The sequence below is a fragment of the Rhopalosiphum padi genome, chromosome 1 (assembly GCF_020882245.1).
Source record: "Rhopalosiphum padi isolate XX-2018 chromosome 1, ASM2088224v1, whole genome shotgun sequence".
In the NCBI taxonomy this organism is placed as follows: Eukaryota; Metazoa; Arthropoda; class Insecta; order Hemiptera; family Aphididae; genus Rhopalosiphum; species Rhopalosiphum padi.
Window position 1 is genome coordinate 83,038,003 of NC_083597.1, and position 21,811 is coordinate 83,059,813.

Consider the following 21,811-nt stretch of genomic DNA (forward strand, 5'->3'; position numbering starts at 1 on the left):
TGCACCGACTGCACTATACAATATGTACATAATATTATTATTATAATATAAACCTAACCCGTCCTTGGCATCCAATTAAATGACCACAGATTGACACGGGTGCACGCATCACTGTGTATGATTGTATAATACCAGCGTAATATAATATATTCGTCTATATTATATCGTACAATATTGTGTGTGTGTGTATGACGTGTGTTTGTGGATCTCTTACAGAGAAGATTTTATGGTTTTAATTTTTCGATTTAGTTATTAACTCGGGCGACGACAATAATCGCGCTGCACACACTGTTGCTGCATTATACTCTTATTGTTATTATTATTGTAGGCAATTACAGTGTACTTAAACGTTAAACGGACCTCACGTAGCGTACGACGACAATCGAAACGCCCGCTGAGCGTATTACGGTAGCAACGACGGCCCGTAGTCGATTACTCGATAATCTCAAAACGCGTATTACGAACACGAGTATTATTATATACATAATTGTGACATGAGAATTTAAGGTAAATAGGATTAATGATTATCGTATTAAAATAAGAATCTTAAAATATAAGCCATATTCTAATGACGTTTTTAAATTAAAACGCTTTCGCTTTTACCATAATAGTTTCAACAATCTATTATAGCCGTATTGATGCTTCTGAAAATCTATTGTTTGAACTGTCCATATATTTTACCATGTTTATCGTTTCATCGATACGAATTATTATGAAGGAACTGAGACACTGAGTACCTTTATTGTTATTTTTCTTATTATTTATCTTGAATAATAATTATTTATTATAATTTCCATAAAGTTAAGGTATATAAGAGAACGGTTTGGAAAACTTCACGTCACAATTTTGAAACTGATACATGATAGGTACTTATAACTAGGTAATAAATAAACGACCACGAAAACAATTTAGGATGGCCAGATGAATATTATTAGTAGTTAATCACCCAGTATATGTATATTTTTGATAAATCTTGTAATGTGTGTTTTATCAGTGAAATATTAAAAAATACAATACGTTTATCATTCTACAAACCTTAGTATAATAGAATATTGGATATATAGTATAACTACATAGCATATATAATGAAATATTATTACAAACTTAAATTAACTATAGATAAGGGTAGGTAAATATTTTGAATGATATTGTTTAAAATGTGAATGTATAATATATTTAGAGTTATAATAAATACATTTGATAAAATATTAAAATATTATCAAATAAATGCGTTTTTTGACTATACTCGATACACACGATGAACCCGTGATGTATTTCATATGCATCATCTTGCGATCGACTATCCAGTATCTACAGACCACAATCGAACATCAATCACATTACCACATTAAATTTTACTTATTTGCTATGTAAAAGCAAACGTTATTATAAATTTATCGATTTAAAACTATCGTTATATTTTACTGATCAGTTGGGAGATTAATAATGGATTCCGTGAGGCCAAAATTTAATTTAAACATTATTTTGACCCATTCTTCAATGACAATATTCAAAAAATGTTCTCTTAAAATATTTTCCAATAGTTATCTATCTAGGTTTATTCAGTTAAAATTATTCTTTTCTTTTAAATTCAGACAATTAGTTATAAGAACATTATAATTTAACAACTGCAATTTGTTCTAATTCTACAATCGCATTTTTGATTTACTATTCCTGTACGCTAAAGTTGGCACGCAACATTTGTAACCCATTTAGATTCTGAATGATACGCAATAGGAATGCGTATTATTGATTTCAAATTTGAAAATGTTATCACGTCTAGAACATAAAGTACAAGTCTCGGAGATATTTAAAAAGTCGTTTATATTTTTAAAAACGACATCTCCTATATCATTATATCAAACCTAGATAATATATAGGTATATACCAGCTGGTGGCTAGAAAATCGATGTAGAATTTGAAATAGGATTTTCCCTTGCAATAACCTTGCAATAGTGTTTGCCGACACACTAAATAAACAAAACAATTGTTTGTTATACAACCGTAGATTGATGAGTTTTTGCTTTTAGTAATATTTATAAATCGAGGCTAGAAGTGTTGAAACAATAAATAGCTCTAGATACAAGTTTTTTGGTATCGCAACTTTTGGTCAACCATTATAAATACTGATAAAAACTAAATAGGTATATCTGATAACATGATAAATAACTATTAAATATTCCTATAATATTATTTTACGAGACATACATTTTCGTAAGTATTGTATAGCATTAAGTTGATATTTGTAAGCTGTTCCATGCTATAATAAAAACAAATAATAAATATTATATAATATTAAAACTATTAAAAAATATGTATTTCTAAATGTTGTTGATAAAAAAATACTTAGGCTGTAGCATTAAAATAATACATATCTAACAATAAATATAAAAAATTTTTTGAATAAAATCCAGATTGGATTTTTAATGACTCTAATTTTTAATTGTTATGTAGAAGATAAACTAATAAGTGCTGGTAGAAAAAAAATAAATTATAGGTAATTTAGAACTTTTATTTCATATATTTTCGAAATTTATTTTCGTACTTTTCTGATTTAATATTTCTGATTTTTCTGGTAATATTCAATTACCAGTGTTCACATATTATATTAATTTTAATTTATGGTGTATTATTTTATTGAAATATTTAAGCAATAAAATGCGTTTTTATCAACGCGAATAGTAGAGACCGGGGCTAGTTGTCACACGGGTGTGCTGTCAATTGTCATATAATATTAATAATTCTGAAACTAGACAGTATTTATATTCATTAATCTGTAATGATATATATAGTTTATCATTATTAATTTATTAATTAGATTTAATTAATTTTAAAATTTAGCAATTTAAGTGTACTAATTATATATAATTTAATATTACATTTTATAATATTATAATATAATTAATTTTAACATTTAGAATTAAGTTGATAAATTAAAAAAATAACTTATTATTAAATGTTATATACATAGATGTTTTATGAGATGCTGCAATCTATACACTGATTAATAGCATAGGCAGCATCCTACAACATTGTCTATAAAAGGCATTAAAAGCACAAGAAATACTCAGTAATGCGCTCAGTTGCACACCCGGTCAATACCCTGTCACTGTTCATGTATCATATTATTAGTAACGTAAATTTTTATGTATAATTTTCGTCTGTGTTGATAATTGATAACTCATTAAGTTAATTTGTTATCAAATAGTAGATTGGAGTTTATTTTACATTAATAACTAACAATTTATATTTGATTTGGCTTAACATTTGGTTTATTTGGAACAACTAATTCCATAATAATATGACAATCATCCCTCAAGCGGGAAAGATTGTCACGAATTCCATACTTAAAAAAAAAAGATTAAAAAATGTATTCTATATTAATATTAGTGTTTGGTTTTTTAGGATATTATTAAGAAGGAGAATATAGATATCAAATATTTTAAATAATGTGACAAAGAGTATTTCAAAAAAATAATTGTCTCTAAAAAAATGAAATGAAATGATGAAAACTAGTCATCCTGGTCTTCGCCTGCATAAAAATAATATTTATTGATTGTGACCGATTTACATAATGTGTACCTCGTAAATTGAAACGATAAACGCTGTTTTTTTCTGTTATACGAGTACATAATGTTGAAACCGTATGGATTTAAAATATTAAAATATTTTTAATTAATATAAACGAGTTAGAAAATTACTAAAAAAAATTTTAGTATATCATTATAATCTTTATATATTTAAAATATTTATAATATTTATAATTAGGTATACTTCTGTACCTACTGTGAATAAAACTTAAACTAGTAATTGTAATAATCTATTTTATTATAGACCGAAAGTTTATTGTTTTAAGATTTAAATATAATCATCAATTTGACTTGATTGTTTATGTACCTAGGTATATGGTTATAACGTTGTAAACTCAATAAAAAATAAATACATTTTGTGGAAAATAAATTACGTAACAACTTATAATACAAGTTAAACAAGTATTGTATAATATAAATGTATATATATCTACAAAGTTATTATATAAAAGTATATAGCAATAGTGTTCTGTAAATAATAATAATAGAAAAGTTTAAAGGTAATCCATGTAGAGTTTGAATAATACTAATTTATTGAATTACGTTCTCAACACAAGTACCTGGTTTTTATAATGTTTTACGAGTTTATATCAAACTTATATAAAAAATAACGTAATTGTCTCGATCGGAGAAATATAGACCACGCAAAAAAAAAATATTGACAGAATTGTATACGTATAAATATTAATTAAAAATAGTTTTTCAAAGATAAATTTTATCCACTGGCAAACATACGCGGTATCATATAATATGTAGGTAATCACGTTAAGTCAAAAGACAAACATAAACGCAGTCATATAACTCTTGAAAGATGTAGGCACTTAAATTGATGTCACATAATATTTTGTTCAGTTTTATCAAACACTCAAACATTCAATACTGTTGTTAAATATTAACAGTTCGTTATAGGTTTTGTATATTATTGTGTGTTGTCAGTTTTTAAATAGTTATCATGGTAAGTTTAACATTTTTTTTTTTTTTTTTTTGGTAACCGACAAGTATAATTTACTAACTGATCTATTTTACGTATTTCTATTTTATTATTTTTAATTGGATTTTTATAAACGTATTGAAGCATCAAAGAACATTATAATAATTGCCGTTTATGTTAATCGTTAACCAGGTTTTCAAACAGCTAATAAAACCAATAATTCAGAATTTAAGAATTTAATTCGTTTTAAAAATAAAATATGAAAAAATTAATTTAACTTTAAAACACGAATAATTAACAATTATATTAAGTTTATTTAAGTTTATATATTAAATTATAACATTAATAATGAAGTATGTGACTTTTTAATACTCTTGTGTGTTTCTGTTAAACACACGTGAAACATAACAAATCTACGTATCGTATTCTTATTATAGTTTATTTCTAGTTGATATTTGAACATATTTTCATATTACCTATAGAATTTGTATAGTGGAGATTATAAACTGTGTCCGACCGGAGAGTTTGTTTTCATATTTTTGGTTATAAATTAGTTAAATGAAGTACTTTTTATTTATAATCTTTTCAAATTTTTGTAAGTATCTTAATTTAAATAAATATATATACATACGAGTATATAAAAAAAACTCCACACTCAGGTACAGTTTAAATTCTGTTCTATACAAATTCAATAATATCTATGTAAGTTCGCTGTAAAATATTTTATAGATAAACTGTAGTAAAAATCTATTATGTATAGATTTTCTATTCTATGCGTGTGTTGTGTGTACCACAAAAACAACACGTGTGGGCATAGCGTCCTATTAAAATAATTTTATACTATACATGCAGATACACTGAAAGTTAAGCATCATATTCAATATGACGTATTGTACTAACTCGATATATGATCTCTAATTTTGTAATCCTACAAAACTTCAAGGATTACTATATTGTGGTCACATGTATAGATTCATTATTGGTAAATTATTTGAGGGGTAGATGAAAGACGTTACCTTCTATTCAACATATTTTTACACACAATTAGTAAAAACAAATGTAATATATTGTTTAATTTAAAATTTTAACTTTAGTCAATAGTATCATTTAGGTCTACTCGTCGCTGTATTATAAGCAGCGATATTTAATGGAAAAAAACCGCGTCTAGAGTAGATACATAATAATTAATATTATATATTATGATATATTACGTGCCGTGGTCGAGATAGTATTATTAAAGTTACTGCGCGCAAAATCTTTTGGAACGACATAAAATAAAAAATATTATAGCAGGCGCGTACGTCACATAATATTGTATAAAATAATCGACAACAGATCGCTGTTTGCCTGTGTTATATAATACGTGTATATTGTCGTCGGCGAGAAGAAATATTTAATAAAAAATAAGGGTCTTATGTATTATAGGTACAGTTTATATACACTTATGGTACATTGTACGAGATTATGTATACACATATATTATGTACAAACATATTGTACCATATATATACGCGATAATATGACTGTTGCGTATTATTATATGTGTGTGTGTGTGTGTGTGTGTGTGTGTGTGTGTGTGTGTGTGTGTGTGTGTGTGCGCGCGTGTGTGTATGTACATTATAAATATTAGTGTCGTCTGTTTGGGTAATCGATTTTCGAGCGCGCGAGCGTGAAATAAAAAAAATACTGAACGAAATAAGTGAAAAATAAAAAACTCGCTCTTATCTACGTCGCAACTAGCCGACTATAAAAGCTAAAAGGGATGATAATGTGTTATATATATATTATATATTGTCGGATTATTATAGAGGGATGCGGCCGACGCGGGAATAGAGAGGAGAAAAAGTCATCACCTACGATAAGGTTCATATGAATAATACCTAATATATTTATATATTATACAATTTTGGCTCGCGGTGTATATACATAGACTTTAAGTATATATTATTATGTATACTATATATATATACACAGAAGGAGAGAAGAGCAGCGGCGACGATATAAGGCGTGGTGCAGCGGCGATGGCACGAAGATTTGTCGTCGCCGACACTGCCGCTGAAAATTCGATATATCGGGGGGCGGGTCGGACGGACGCGGATGATGGAAACTCTTCTTTACCCTTTCGGCGGCGGCGGCGGCGGCGTAGAAAAACGAGCTCGCGGGAGAGTGAGTGAGAGAGAGGGAGGGAGAGAAAGAGAGAGAGTGCGTAGGAGAGAGAGAAAGAGAGAAAAGAGCGCATGCGATTTTTCGTTTTAAAAAAAAAACCCCCCCGAGTTTCGGATAAACTCGGTGTTCGTGTTCCCGCCGCCGACGCCGCCGCCGCGTGAGCGTTATATCGCCCGCCGCGATTACGAACGCTCGTGCAGTAGTCGTCATGCAGCATCTCCGAGACCCGGCAAAAGACCATCACAGTACGTGAACACCGCACAACTGCTCTCTATCGCGACACTATACATTATATTATATCCGCGTAGTACGAGACACCCTTCCCCGGCACCGAGTACACAATATAATACACACATTCAATTATAGTAACTCGTACACCGTCTTATACCAAATAGTCATCATCACAAACGTGTATTTTTATTATTTTTTTTTATTACATATTGTCGTATAGAAAAACGTATGTATTTATCGTTTTGATTTGATCGTATACACTGCAACGTTTAGCGTAGAGAATCGCACATCATTCGCATACGCGAAGAGAGGGATAGAGAATAGATATATTTCGATGTAAACAATAATTATTTTTAAATAATACATTACGAGTAAATTTGAAAATACAAAAACAGGTTTTGCGTTGACGCAATTCTCGCGTTTTTCGAGCGCGCAGATCGTATACAGAACATTATTATAATCTAATAATTATAATTCATATTTTTTTTTTTCTACTCGTTTGAGTGAATATCATTGGTTAAACTGTTTACCACGCATATTAAAAATAATATTTAACATGGATGGTAAAATATCTTCAGTATTCGAAAAATACTTTTCGCCTTCCCCATTGGTGAACCAAATAAGGAATTTTGTCGTGAGTACTTTTAATTAATAATATTATTATTATTATTATGTATCGGTACATATTATGTCTAATATTATAATACAAAAATACTACATTTTTTTTTTTGTATTAATTTAACGAACGAGTTGTATTACATTTTAGGTATGTATAATTAAAAATAAAATCTAATTAGTACAATCATGAAAATTAGTTTTTATGCTTATTCTATGCATATCATTACAGTTTTCCAAAATATTATTCATCATACAATTTAAAAAAATATATTTATAAAAAAAGCTTAAATTTTAATTTTAATTTTGAAGAGCATAATAATTAAAAATATTTAACATGATTTGTCATTACATAATCATACAATGAGGAAATATAAATGAAAATTTTTAATATCCATGTCTTCTTATTTGGCACGGACATTATGTTTAAACAATTAATAGTGTTTGGATTCTATCTTAACACTGCTTTTAATTAGGTCTAGGACAGTTTGGTTTAAAACCATGCACTTTCGTTTGTTACGGCAGTCGTCAAAATAATCAAAAATAATAATGATATTAAAATTGGCAAATAAAAGTTCATTACTCTTCACAATAAAACAATGTTTTAAAAATATTTTTAAATAACTCAAATTTAGTAAAGGAAATATACATGATTACAAAATATTCAAGGCATTATAAAAAAACTTGACTTATTAAACCTTATGTGTGTTTTTATTACTTTTTACAGGTTTCTAAATTATTAAATTTTCACTATTTGTACATAATAATATAGTTCAAAAATGAAATTTTATCGAATTTTATGAAAATTTGTCGAAAAAAAATATATTAAAAAAAATCAAATATTTTTATTCCATATTAAATATATATTGTGATGTAATAAGAGAGTATATTCAGAGGTTAATAGGGTGTTTGTGTGTGTGAATCATGTTGAATTAAGATAACATTTAAGGGTTGAATACCATTTAAAAGGTTTAATAGCTAGATAAGGAAAAAGTTTTAATACTATTAAGAAGTTCTTAATTGATTTATCTACATTCAAGATTCAAGAATAATATACGTATACCTATTATAAATGAAAATTTCTTTTTCTTTTTGTAACAAAAGCGTCATATTTAAAATATAATTAACAACATATTAATTAAAAATAAATTATTTAGTTTTAAAAATAAACATTTTACAATAAACCGTCTTCTGATATATTAAAACTGCGTATTCAAATATTCAAGGGACTGGTAAAATGATTATTTTCAAAACTTTAAAATTTAAACAATAACGGATCGGTTAATATTTTTTTTTTTGTTGTAACTATTTTAAAATTTAATTGGGATAGAGTTATTTATGAATTTATTTTGTTTTTCGAAATTTTATAAAAAAATATACAAATAATCGTTTTTATTTTCAATATTAACTGTATAATGGTCCGTATATTAGGTCCTTACTCCCAATATATAATATTATCCAACATATTTTTAAAGAAGTTATATCATATATAGGTATAGTAGTATATATTAAATAAATAAAGTGGTAGACAGTTTTAAATTGACCCCTTTCTTTCATTGCATTAATTCTCGTTTATTATTCTTTATGGTCGAATTCTATACTAATTATATTATGCGGTATTGTGTGTATCTATTCTTTGGTACTTATATACAATCGTCTCTCAGTTTGTAATAACGTTATACTTATTCTTGTTTCCACGATAAGAGCAGTTTAAAAACCATGACTTGTAAATCATTTATTATTGCTATAGAAGCACTAATAACTACAAAAATATATTCCTTTATACATATGTACGTGATAATATGTACTATACAAAATGTATATATTAACCATTATAGGTATACTCAACTTGATAATGTATTATTAAAGGATTAAAAGGCTATGTTTATGCTTGGTGAATCACCAAGTATATACAATATACGGCGAGTAAAATACAACATAATTAAACGCTAATTTATTATTAACAATTATCGATACACAGGGATTGTAAAATTACGTTTTCAATAAATGTTTAGTTGTAACGCAATCAAAAACAAGATAGGTAATAATAATAATTATTATAAATATAAAAATTTAGAATATATATAATACAATATGCGATTCAGCATAAGTAACTATTAACTAATGATAAAATACGTATATATACGGCTTTTCTGTTTTTAGAATAATCATGATTAATGAGTGAATGAGCGATAATATTATGTACAACACATTTCACGTCTCATGACTATTTTTTTCATGTGTATAAACTTACTGGTCGGAAAAAATTTGATACAATAATTTATTGACAAATGCCGTAGAATGTGTCTATACGAATATGTTCATAAAAGTAAATTTATAGTGTTCCATATTCAACGTGTAAAGAGGATACGATAATCTCCTAGAATTTTTCCAACTATATCTAGATGACTCTTGATGTATACCTAAGATGAGCAGATTTATTGGTAAAGATTAAAGAATACCTATGCCAGAAACAGCTGTATCCTATTCGTTTTACCTATTTATTACTCTTAAGCGCACAAGGCACAAAAAAATATATGTAGGCCGTACGTATACGTTCTGTAAAAATTATTGAATTCACTATTAAACATGACATATCACAGTGTTAACTGATTATGTATTAATTGCAAAGTGTTTTATTCGTCACACATATCACATCACATAATAAATTACCATATACTTAAAATTATATTAAAAAAGGATTGTCTTATAATATTGTTATACTATAGTAATATAATATTTTAATAAGTATAATTAGTCATTTTTTATATCAGTTTTGAATATGTAGCTTGTTGTACTGTATAATGTATATTATATAATATAGAATCGGCAAATAGACGAACAAATGCCACAAAACGTAAGCGCACAACCAACAGTAACGAAACACCACAGTAATAATGTAGTGAACGGCACCACTCCGAAACCCACAAGCAATGAAAAACCAACGGAAATCCAAGTACATCCACAACCCACTCAGCCTACCGATAGAAACTTAGTGCACGTTACTAAAGCACAAATGAAAGGTGACATGCTATAAGACGAAAAAATTATGCAAACACGATAACAATTATATAATATTGTGAACATTTTGACTCGAAAAATAGTACACGAAAAGAATAATTCTCATATAATTAATAATTATTATCCTTACTTATTAATCGCTTAAATTTGATATAATATAATGTGATTCAATACAAAGACATATATTATATCTCGGTACATTATGCATTGATTTTATATTTCAACATTATGCCATATTTCATCATTGGACATAATTTAATCGTCCCGTTTACGACTTATGCGTAGATTTCTGTATTTAAGAGGATTAAAAATTACATTTGGAGTTAATCTTTGATGTGTGGGTATTACGTTTAAAAAAATAAAAAAATATCACTATAAAATTTTGAGTTATTATGTGTACTTACCTAATGTAATTAATTACTTGCTAGGAACGTATTATTCCACGGTGAAAATGTAAATATATAATCCTTTCGGGGTAGCAGCATTTATCTATTCGGATAAACAATTAATTAAACTTAATTTTATACTTTTTAATGTAATCGCTTGCACTCAAATTATACGACTATAACATAAAACGTTAAATTGCGTAGTTAAAAACAATGTTCTTTTCGTTTACATTTTTCGAGGATTTTTTTTTATTCTTGATATTATTTTTAGATAGGCACCTAATAATAATATTAATATTTAAAATAAACTAAAACTAATAGATTTGGCATCTTCGTTGTAGAATTTCAAGAAGCGTTTAGGTTATTTGATAAAGACGGTGACGGCAGCATCACGAAAGAAGAATTGGGTCGAGTTATGCGAAGTCTTGGACAGTTCGCTAGAGAAGAAGAATTGGAAACAATGTTACAAGAAGTCGACATTGATGGTATATATTATGCTTTAATTTTATTAATGTATATTTTAGGATAGAGGGTTGAACTGTCGAGGGTTGAGAAATCAAATCGAACAAAACTTGAATGATTAAGCTGAAATCACGTCGGCCTATATCAATATAATATATTGCATAAATTAAGGCAAAGTAAAATAAAAAAAAGTAATATATTTATAATTTGTTATAATAAACTGTAGCCTGTAGGTAATATAACAATTTAAGAGTGTGACTTTTATGTTATGTAGGTACCTATAGCCTATGTTTCTAATTTTTATCCTTTAATAAAAACAATTATCAAGCGATTAACAAATTATACCAAGCATTTAATGAAATGGGTAATTTTTATCATGTTCTATACAATGTTATAGGCGATGGAGCGTTCAGTTTTCAAGAGTTTGTGGAAATCGTGTACAATATGGGTGGTACGGCAGAAAAAACCGCGGATCAAGAGGAAAAAGAACTCCGAGACGCATTTAGGGTAAGTTTAAATATTATATATTAGTAGTCATTTTATTTTCAATAATATTCGATACTGCGAGTGGTTTTAAAATTTAATAATAAATTATAAAACAAATCATAACAATTTTATAATTTATAAATTTATATAGTCCTGCAGAGTCTGGACTCCAGAAGTAAAACGTAAAACTATATTATAGTCACCTCTGTTACATACTACCAATAAGTTTTCACTGGTGGTAATTCATGGTTACCTAGTGAGAAAAACATAGCAAAGTGTATTACAACATTTTAAAAGTATTTTATGGACACCATGTTGATATTATTAAAAATATTTAAACAATATTAATATATAATGATATAATAATGCATAGTAGCAATTAAGCATAGTATAAGAAGTATAACTTATATTGTCGACAAGACTTGAGAAATACAACTATATATAAATAATGAAAATAATAATTGTTATATATATATGTAAGTACCACGTTTCAGTGTACCTTCCTGTAATACGATATTGTGTTATGCTTACCAGAAAAACAGTAAACTATCGGAAATGCCATTGATTGCATTGCATTTAAATTAAATTAAATTTTTCACTTCAAGACATTATAGTACGAAATAATTTATTTTTTGGGTTTTGACGATAACTTATACCTAATTACATATTTTTGCATTTATTTATTACTAACATATTTTTAAAGCGTTGACAAAAATTTTTTTTGTGTATATTTACATGCATCGTGAATCCGTGATGCTTTTGAGTTTAATTTACGAGGACGGCGTTTTGGAACCTACAAATTTATAATAATATGATCTCAGTATCTCACATGTTCGTTTCTGTCATTATATATGGCGTTTTGTTGTTTTGTATAGTACTAATATATATTCTATGTCTTGATCTTCGCGTTTCCTCACGGCTCACTAACGTGGTGCGGCCATCACTTAGGTTTGAAAAATAAAACCAGCGTATACGTATACTTTTATATTAAATTTAAAAATCCATTAAAAATGTAAGGGAGAGATATAAAAGATAAACTGTTCGTTACACAGTTTGTGTATGTGTATAACGATCAACGATGTACATTATTACAAAAGGAAGGTATATATATATGTATACTATGGTTTTATAGCCATTAGCCTATATATATTATAAATATACATGGGAGTGTACAATGATAATACAATATATAATACTATTTTATTTACGAGGTCTTTGGTTTAACGTCCCGAGGGTAAATAAATGCATACATTAAAGTTCAGAACAATACAACTTTTGACTTTCGACTCGGAGTGGGTCTTATAAAATATTCAACGCACTCTGAACCACTGCATGCGATAACTATTGAAACGAGTATATATGTTTAGTGTCTATACATCATCAAATGCTGAAATAAAATTATTACTTTGCGGCATTATAATAATATGTCGAACAAATATATTTTTGTTGCCTATAATAATAACTGCAGCTTCAGACATTAATAATAATAATAATAATAATCGATAGGTCGGATCGAAAAGTTGTTCATAGTTCATAATAAATATATACCACGATTGCGTCATGACATAATTCGTAGGCCGCAAATACAGTCGATATTATGTTTGCTTATAAATATTGTAACCACTATGAAATACTAAACTATTGTAATAAAATACGACACTTTAATATTCGATTACCGTAACTCTGTATGAGTTATAATTACGATATTCTTCGGAGTATATACGAATAATAATTATTATCGTAGTGTAGCCGCGTTATAGTTAGGTGCATTATGTTGAAGTATAAAAATAACAAAACTAATTGTTTTAAACACATTATGTGTTGTAAATAACAATTTAAAAAAAAATGCTATTCTTAAAATACAAGGACGTGTAGATTTAACACAATATTAAATTAATATAAATCAGTTTAAATGTTCAGAAAAACCACACAATCGTACAAGGCATTCACGATATAATTCTTAAATAATTAGTTAAATTTTCACCAGTGAAAAATCTAAATCACAGAAAAGTATAAATATTAAATGCTTACTATTTAAAATCCGTTTATAAATAAATTATTATTTAAACTACAAAATCTAAGGTTAAATCATTGAATACATATATACGTATATATACATATATTCTTAAACCACGTTTTAGGAGGTGAGTATGTTTTAAACAGTCATTAAATAAAAGTAATATTAAATTGTGACACTATGAAAATCGTTATTACATGATAACTGCAGGTATCATCACAACTGGTATTTTGAACAATCGTAAAGCACGTTTTAGTTTAACCCTGAACATTAATTTATTTTATTCAAATCAAAAATTCATTTTTTTTTATTTCATGTTTTAAAGATAGTGTTGAGTTTATAATACAAAATAAATAGGTAGACACAAGAACTTTTGCTATTTACATGTCAAATGCCTTTAAACGTATTGTAAACTTTTTAAGTATAACATTTAGTCTTACATAAATTCACATTAAGTACGTATGAATATTTTATATATATTATTAACAAACAGTTGTATTAAAACTTTTAAAAATACATAATGGTTTTAAAATAAAAGCGAATAAACATTTTTATATGTCTGTTTAAAAATAGTTTAATATTTAACGATTTTTCTTTTAAATTGTAAACTGGAAAGTTTTTTTTTCATCTCAGCTATACCAGGAAACCAGGAAAAAAACTAATTAAAACAAAAATATAAAATAAAACAGTCGGTATTTTTTAACATACCAAACATGTATTTTAATTATAAGAATATTAAGAAAAGTGGAACGGTAAAATGAAATACTTCGAACAGTTAAAATTAAAATCATAATCTTTTAAAAATAAAAATAGATCGAAACCCTTAAAACCCATGTTTTTTTATAAGGCTTGGAAATATAACGCTCGTTATACTTAGTGGGCTTTACGTAAGGTATTATATGGTTCCTAGCAGATTTCAATATCGTATGGGTAATCACAAAATGTGAGTGGATTGTGCAAAACTGCTTTAAATATTATAATGTATTCCACTTTGCATCTGCAGAGGCGGAAAACGCAAGTTCCTGCAGTAGTTTAAGACTACGGAGGCCCGTAGACTGCTAAAAACTAGTTTTGTTTATCTAGTGTTATACTACTATAGCCGTCTTAATAAATAAAACTATTGCAATATAACTCTCTAAGTTTATTTTGTATCATAACGGATGTCATTATAAATATGAATTCGATAATTTATAGTAAATATTTACCAAATACGAGATAAGTACTAATAGACTATAGTTAGTCACCTAAACTGTTTTTTAGAGATTCGTATGTTTTACCTGTGAGCAGGGACGTATACAAAAAAAAAAAAATCGTGAGGGGGGGTTTACAAAATTTAGCAATACAAATTGTGCTGCAACATAATAAAACAATTTTTTTCTAGTTACTCGAAACTATTTTGGTGGTGGGGGGGTGGTGAACCCAAAATCCCCCCTGTATACGTGCGTGCCTGTGAGCTACGCGCCACAAGTCATTATTCGTTATAGTCTCGATTCATAATAAGATTATACCGTATTGTATAGGTAAAGGCGTATGAGTGTACTACACGCTATTTACACGCATTATCTAAGATTTAATAATAATATAATATATATGAAGGTATTAAATTTGAGTATTACTTATATAGTGACATTTCAATCCTATAATGTATATTCTATTAGATTTATGATGTTTATAGTGCCATTAGTAGATACAGACTTTGGTGCCCAATAACTTATCTACTGTTTATATATTATATTCAATATTTATGAAATCAGAAACTAAGAAATAAATAAGTTATACAATGATATGAGTAGTTTTTTTTTTTGTATCTAATAATGTATGCACATTTAGAAACGTAAAAGAGCTTTTGGTTTCAAATTAAGTGTTATTGGCATTTTGGAGGCTGGAGAAGAGCTAAAAGTAAAACAAATGTGTGTAACACTATGTTTTGACGAAATCGATTAACTTTTTTTTTTGTAATTCAAAAATGAATAATATAGTCATACTGTCATTACTATATCGTCACGAATTGATATGTTCACAAAATATTAATATTAGCTCTATAGACGAGATGTAATTTTAAAAATATCGTAGCTCTTACTGTGTTATTTATAGACATTAAATGGAATAATCGAATTTTTTTTCAATTTAACGAAAAAAAAATGTTGTATTTAAATAATAATTTGAAAATGTGATACCACTTACTTTATTAGCTGTTTTTATAAAACTTAAAAATAGGAATGGAAAATACATGGTCATTATTTTTTTTTTCGTAATTATTATTTATTGTCAAATTACGAAAACTTAAAATTATTTTTTAGTTAAGAACACATTAATTTACAAGGTTCCTCGTAAATTGTTCTTAACGAAATTAAAAAAAAAAAAGTTTAGCGTCAATTTACATTTATTTTTATAAATGTTTGAATAAAAAATGTGGAAGTAATTAAATATTTAAACAAAAAATAACGATTTTTCCTTAAACAATTTTCGTTATTTTGTTGTAATTCAATAATATTCTAACCGTAAGGCAGTGGTTCTCAACTTTTTTTTGTTCACGGCAATATCCTAACCTTGAGTGTTTTATAAAAATCTCGGGACACTTTACATACTATAATATGTATATACGTTTAAATGATTCATATTTTTAGTAATGTTTAAGGCCAGTTCACGGAACACTAGTGTTCTGCGGCACATCGGTTGAGAACTACTGCCTCAAGGACTTGACATTTTTCGTAGTATTATTATTTTCTACAGTCATTGATATTTTCGAATTAATATTTAATACTATGATTCTTATTCAAAGCGTTCTTTGGCGGGCATGGTCAGTATTATAACTTATAGGCAAGTAAGCACCTATTTAGCTAAAATAATATAATATTATATTATGTGATATTTTCGTAAAAACTGATTCAACTTACTCTATCACTAAAAGAAAAATAAGTTACTAATAACAAATAATATAAAATAATTCTAAGCATAAATACATCCCGTTCATAATATAATCGTTTATCATATACATATATAGGCATATTATGTATAAGTAGTCTAATAAATTATATTTTTATAGGCTTTAATTCAAATTTAACACAACCATATTATATTGACCTAATCATTGGTGAAGATCACTCGAAATCTACTATACAGCAGATTGACTACCCCACAACCCCCCTGTTTATAAATCGATAATTTTGGTACTTACTATATTATGATAACCTATATTAATTACTAATTAGTCATTAGTATTACACCAGAAATTACGATTCAAAGTTCGTTTGCATAAAAAATAGTTGTAATCATTCCTGTAATACTATTCAAAGTTCAAAATATTATATATAGTTTTAAAATAATAATTGTATAACTTGTTTAAGTTCATAAATAAAAAGTATTTTTGGAAATGTTCTATTATTATAATAAATTAAATTAAAAATATAAATATTTTTTTTACATAATTTAATCCTGTTTATTGTGTGTATAATTATAGGTAAATAATTACTATTTTAATACATTATTTTATTTTACGGACAACTGTCCAATTTAAACAGAATAGTATAGGAAATAATAATAACAATAGTGAAGAGAATATAAGTAATGAGTAACGGTTAACAATTTTGGACAAATGGTTTAACATTATACAATAATAAATAAAAGAAAAACAATATAGGTAATACGCATAAAGATGTCAAAGGCTTTTGGCAATCAATAATTATATAATATAAGTATTATTATGATTATATAAGTAGTAATAACGAAATAACTCGGCTCAATTTAAAGGGAGAAATAGAAGGGTCGGCATTGGCAATGCGCATAAGACGGATAATGGGAGAGTTTCAGAGTTAAGATGGTATAGTTTGAGGAAGATAATTGAAAATGGAATGAGAATATATTGTCTATTATATACACATAATATAGGTAATGTTCTAATGTTTATTATTTGCAAGCTATAGCTACTATACGATGCATATTGCATAGTTTTAGTGTGGAATGATGTATTATAATTTATAGTGGAGTAATATAGACCTATTGATTTCATTTAGTACAAGTGTACACTGTACTGTAAACAAATATACAAGAAAAGTGTTTGATTAGTATTTTTATATATAGGTACATGACACAAAACTATTTACAGTTCTTTGTTATTTTTCAATCCTGTTGGTAAATTCGAAAAAGGTTCAACGTATTTAATAATATTTATCATACACGATCACGATACATCTATAATTTCAAATAATTTTAAAAAATTACCTATATTCATTATTCACACAGGTATAACTTTTTTTACGTGTAATATATAAAGTCGATGCAATAAAAATAATGACCACAAGTAAGGCTACAAGACTACTAACAAATATGATATGATGAAAAAATATTTTTGATACTTATTGAAAACACTTTTTAATTTATTACTTTATTTATTTTTTTTTTTTTTTTATTAAGTCCTGTACTTAATAGATCATCACAATACAATTTCAACTTGTGCATTACTTAGCATTTTAGATGATTACCCGGTATTGTAGCAGAAGCCAACATTTTAATTTGAGGATTCGTATGAGAAATGGTTTTTAAAATTTTTATAAAAATATTTGGCTTTAAGGTTTATTGTTTTAAACCAGTAAATAGGATATAATTTTAAACGTAAGAATTAGCATTAATTTTATTTTTTATTGAAAAATGTTCTGGAAGATTTGAATTTTATTAACATTTGATTTTTTTTCGTCTTATGTTATTAGTAAAGTTTCATAAAGTTTCGTGTATAATAAGTTTCGTTTCCATGCATGGAAGTGTATTTATTATTGAGTATTATGCGCGAGTGATTATTTAGAGCTAATCTAAAAGTTATGATATGGCGGGCCCAAGATAATCTTTGATCAAGTGTTAAACCAAAATATTTTACTGTGGTGGGGTAATAAGGAATGGGTATATCATATAGAGAAACATTAGGCCAAAATCTGAGGGTAAAAGTAGTATGAACAGATTAGTTTTGAACAACTTAAAAACGCCATCATATTTTGGTAAACCAATTTTTCATAGGTAGTAATGGTAGTATCTATACATTTGAGAATTAACTTTCAAGTATTTTAACAAAAATAGTAAAAGACTAATTGGTCGATGGGATGATAGCCGATTAGGATGCTTATTTAGTTTTGTACGGACATTATAGCCTATAAGTGGAAAATAAGAACATTTTAGAATTGCATTAATTGTATGTAAGATATGGATAACTGCTTTTTTTTTTGAGACCTCGGGCTTACTTCAGCAGTAGGCAATGAAGTCAAACCCAACTAATTTATTAACTCAGTATTTTTTAATGCTATGTTTTATATCACTTGGCGTGAATGGTTTGACTGTAACTTGTAAGTTAAATAGAGAAAACTGAGACTTCAGGAACATGCACGTGTATCTAAAAAAAAAAAACTTAAGCCTAATTTAAAAATATTGTATTTATTTTCAGTTTTTACTAATTATTTTGCATGTAGGGTATGCGTGTTTAATTTAAATTTTTACATCGTAAAAAAATATTCATACCTAACACGTATAATACTATAATACTGCAGGATACAGATATAATGTCCATATAATTTAGGTACCAAAAGTACCTAGCATAAGCAGTAGAACCTATATAAGCATAAGACAATTTTTTTTTAGAAGATAATCTAATAAATTGTAATATACAAACAGACAATACATTCAAGTTTTCAAGTTTTTTTTTCCCCGAAAAACATAAAAAGTATAAGTATCAAGTAGGTAGTTATACTAAACCGAATTAATGTGGTTTCAGGTATTTGACAAACATAACAGAGGATATATAAGTGCGTCGGATTTAAGAGCCGTCCTTCAATGTTTGGGCGAAGATTTATCAGAAGAAGAAAGTAAGTAACTACTAATTAAGTATATACCTATGTAAAGTTTAAAAAAGGTACTAACTAGATACCTATTAATTATTATAAATATTAGGCAGGTATTACATGTTTTGTATAAACAATTTTTTTCCTTGTTTTATTTATTCTAGTTGAGGATATGATCAAGGAAGTAGACGTGGACGGGGATGGAAGAATCGATTTTTACGGTAAGTACCTACATAAGTACCGAAGATGTCGGATACATTTATTGTTACATTGAAATTGAATACGAGTAGGTATATTGTAGGTATAGTGTTGTATACAAACGCAGTATAACAAAATGCAGTCTCACAATCATGTTTTATTTTATTTGCCTACTTATATGATTCAATGATTGAGTGGTTTTAGCTGTTACGCGGACATATAGTACCTATAGTATAAACCATATATATATATATATATATAATATATATATACCTACGACCTACCCGCTACCCATATCCCATACCCACTATAATGAAGGCAGTGTAAATAATGATGATAGGATTGATATAGATTTAGATCTTAATTGGCTTAGATATTGATCTCCTACAGAACTTTAGTAGATAATAGTTTTTTTTAAATATAAGACTGTTTATTAATATTTATAATTCGTACATTCAATCAATTCACGCATAGTGTATGGCTATATTTTAAATTAAAGTAATGCATTTTTTTAAATAGTATAAAATGTATAAACATAATCAAATAGGTAGGTATGTATGTAGAATGTAGATATTTCGGTTAGTATCTATGTCAAAAAATATACTATGTACCTATTATATTAGTGATCAGGATTCAGGATTTTAAAGTTCATAATTCTTCATATATACCTACTAATAATTTATTTTTCCCGTTGGTTCTTTATGATCTAGTCGTTCTAACACTAGGTAACTTACCTAGTTTATATTTAACTAATTTAATTGATTATTCTATAATAATCAATCAGTCAAATACTTTGAATTTAAAATCATATTCATATTAATATCAACATTTTCAATTTTTATAAGCCAGTAAATACTAATATTTTGCCCAAGTAGAGGTTTTTTTTTTGTGCTATCTTAGCCAGAATAAAATTTACAAAAAAAATATTCCGATAACAAATAAACAAGCTGTCATCATTTTAGTACTTAACACTATTAGGAGTCACCAAATACTACTTTTTTTTAGAAACACCATATGAGAAACTTTACTCATTCAGTAAGTTTTTGGGAGCCTTTGAAATACAATGTAGTTTAGTAGTTATAAAATATTTTTAACCAATGAAAAATCAAAATATTAAATGTAAACTTTTATATCTCACCATAAGTCCACATAACAATTTTTATGTAAAATATAATATGCATTTTACCCATTTAGTGACTAATATTTAATATTATTTCATTGAATGTTATCACTTTATCTACTTATATATTTAATATTAAAATTAATTTTATTAGTACCTATATTTGAATACTGATAACACTTTTTTGTTTAATACAAATAATAAATAAAATAGTTTTTATTATAATAATTAAATTAGCAAAAAAAGAATATTGAAAATGTATGTAATATGTATCATTTTCAAAAAACTATATTATATTTTTAGAATTCGTGAATGCTCTTGGAGAACCAGGAGATGATTATGATGAAAACGATGAAGACGAAGAAGACATTTACCCCCAATTGGACATTCAAACATAGTTTTAAACAATTACACGTCTTAATATTATAATAAATTCAGTTAAAATTGAATTATCAAAAATGATAACAATATTTTTTGTAAACTTAGGTTAAAATGTTAAGAACATACCCATTTTGTAATTTCTATCAGGAATAAACACACCAATATCTGTTTTAATTTTGCCAACTAATGATCTCTATTAAGTAAAACATATTTTACTATAATATCAATGTAATACTGTAGTATTGTTAAGTAATTTATATCATTTTCAATGTTAATATATAAATTAATCGTTTAATGGTACAATCAGTAATTCAACTTAAGACCCAATAATTTATCAAAAACATATTATATCATTAATTTTACTTCATGTATAAATTTTAGTCAA

General features: G+C 26.7%; 1 protein-coding gene across 3 annotated transcripts; it reads left to right on the forward strand.

The window, feature by feature from the left end:
* The first annotated feature begins 366 nt into the window (after positions 1-366).
* LOC132918608 (neo-calmodulin-like) lies at positions 367-21,600 on the forward strand. Of its 3 annotated transcripts, none has more exons than XM_060979955.1 (7): positions 367-507; positions 10,358-10,556; positions 11,282-11,425; positions 11,800-11,909; positions 19,661-19,751; positions 19,892-19,948; positions 21,349-21,600. In XM_060979955.1, exons 2-7 carry the CDS (start codon positions 10,379-10,381, stop codon positions 21,441-21,443), a joined length of 675 nt encoding a protein of 224 aa, XP_060835938.1. In that variant the 5' UTR covers positions 367-507; positions 10,358-10,378; the 3' UTR covers positions 21,444-21,600. The 3 variants fall into 3 exon arrangements, with proteins under 3 accessions (XP_060835938.1, XP_060835936.1, XP_060835935.1); XM_060979953.1 differs by lacking the exon at positions 367-507 and adding an exon at positions 4,426-4,545; XM_060979952.1 differs by lacking the exon at positions 367-507 and adding an exon at positions 6,848-7,552.
* Positions 21,601-21,811: the final 211 nt, after the last annotated feature.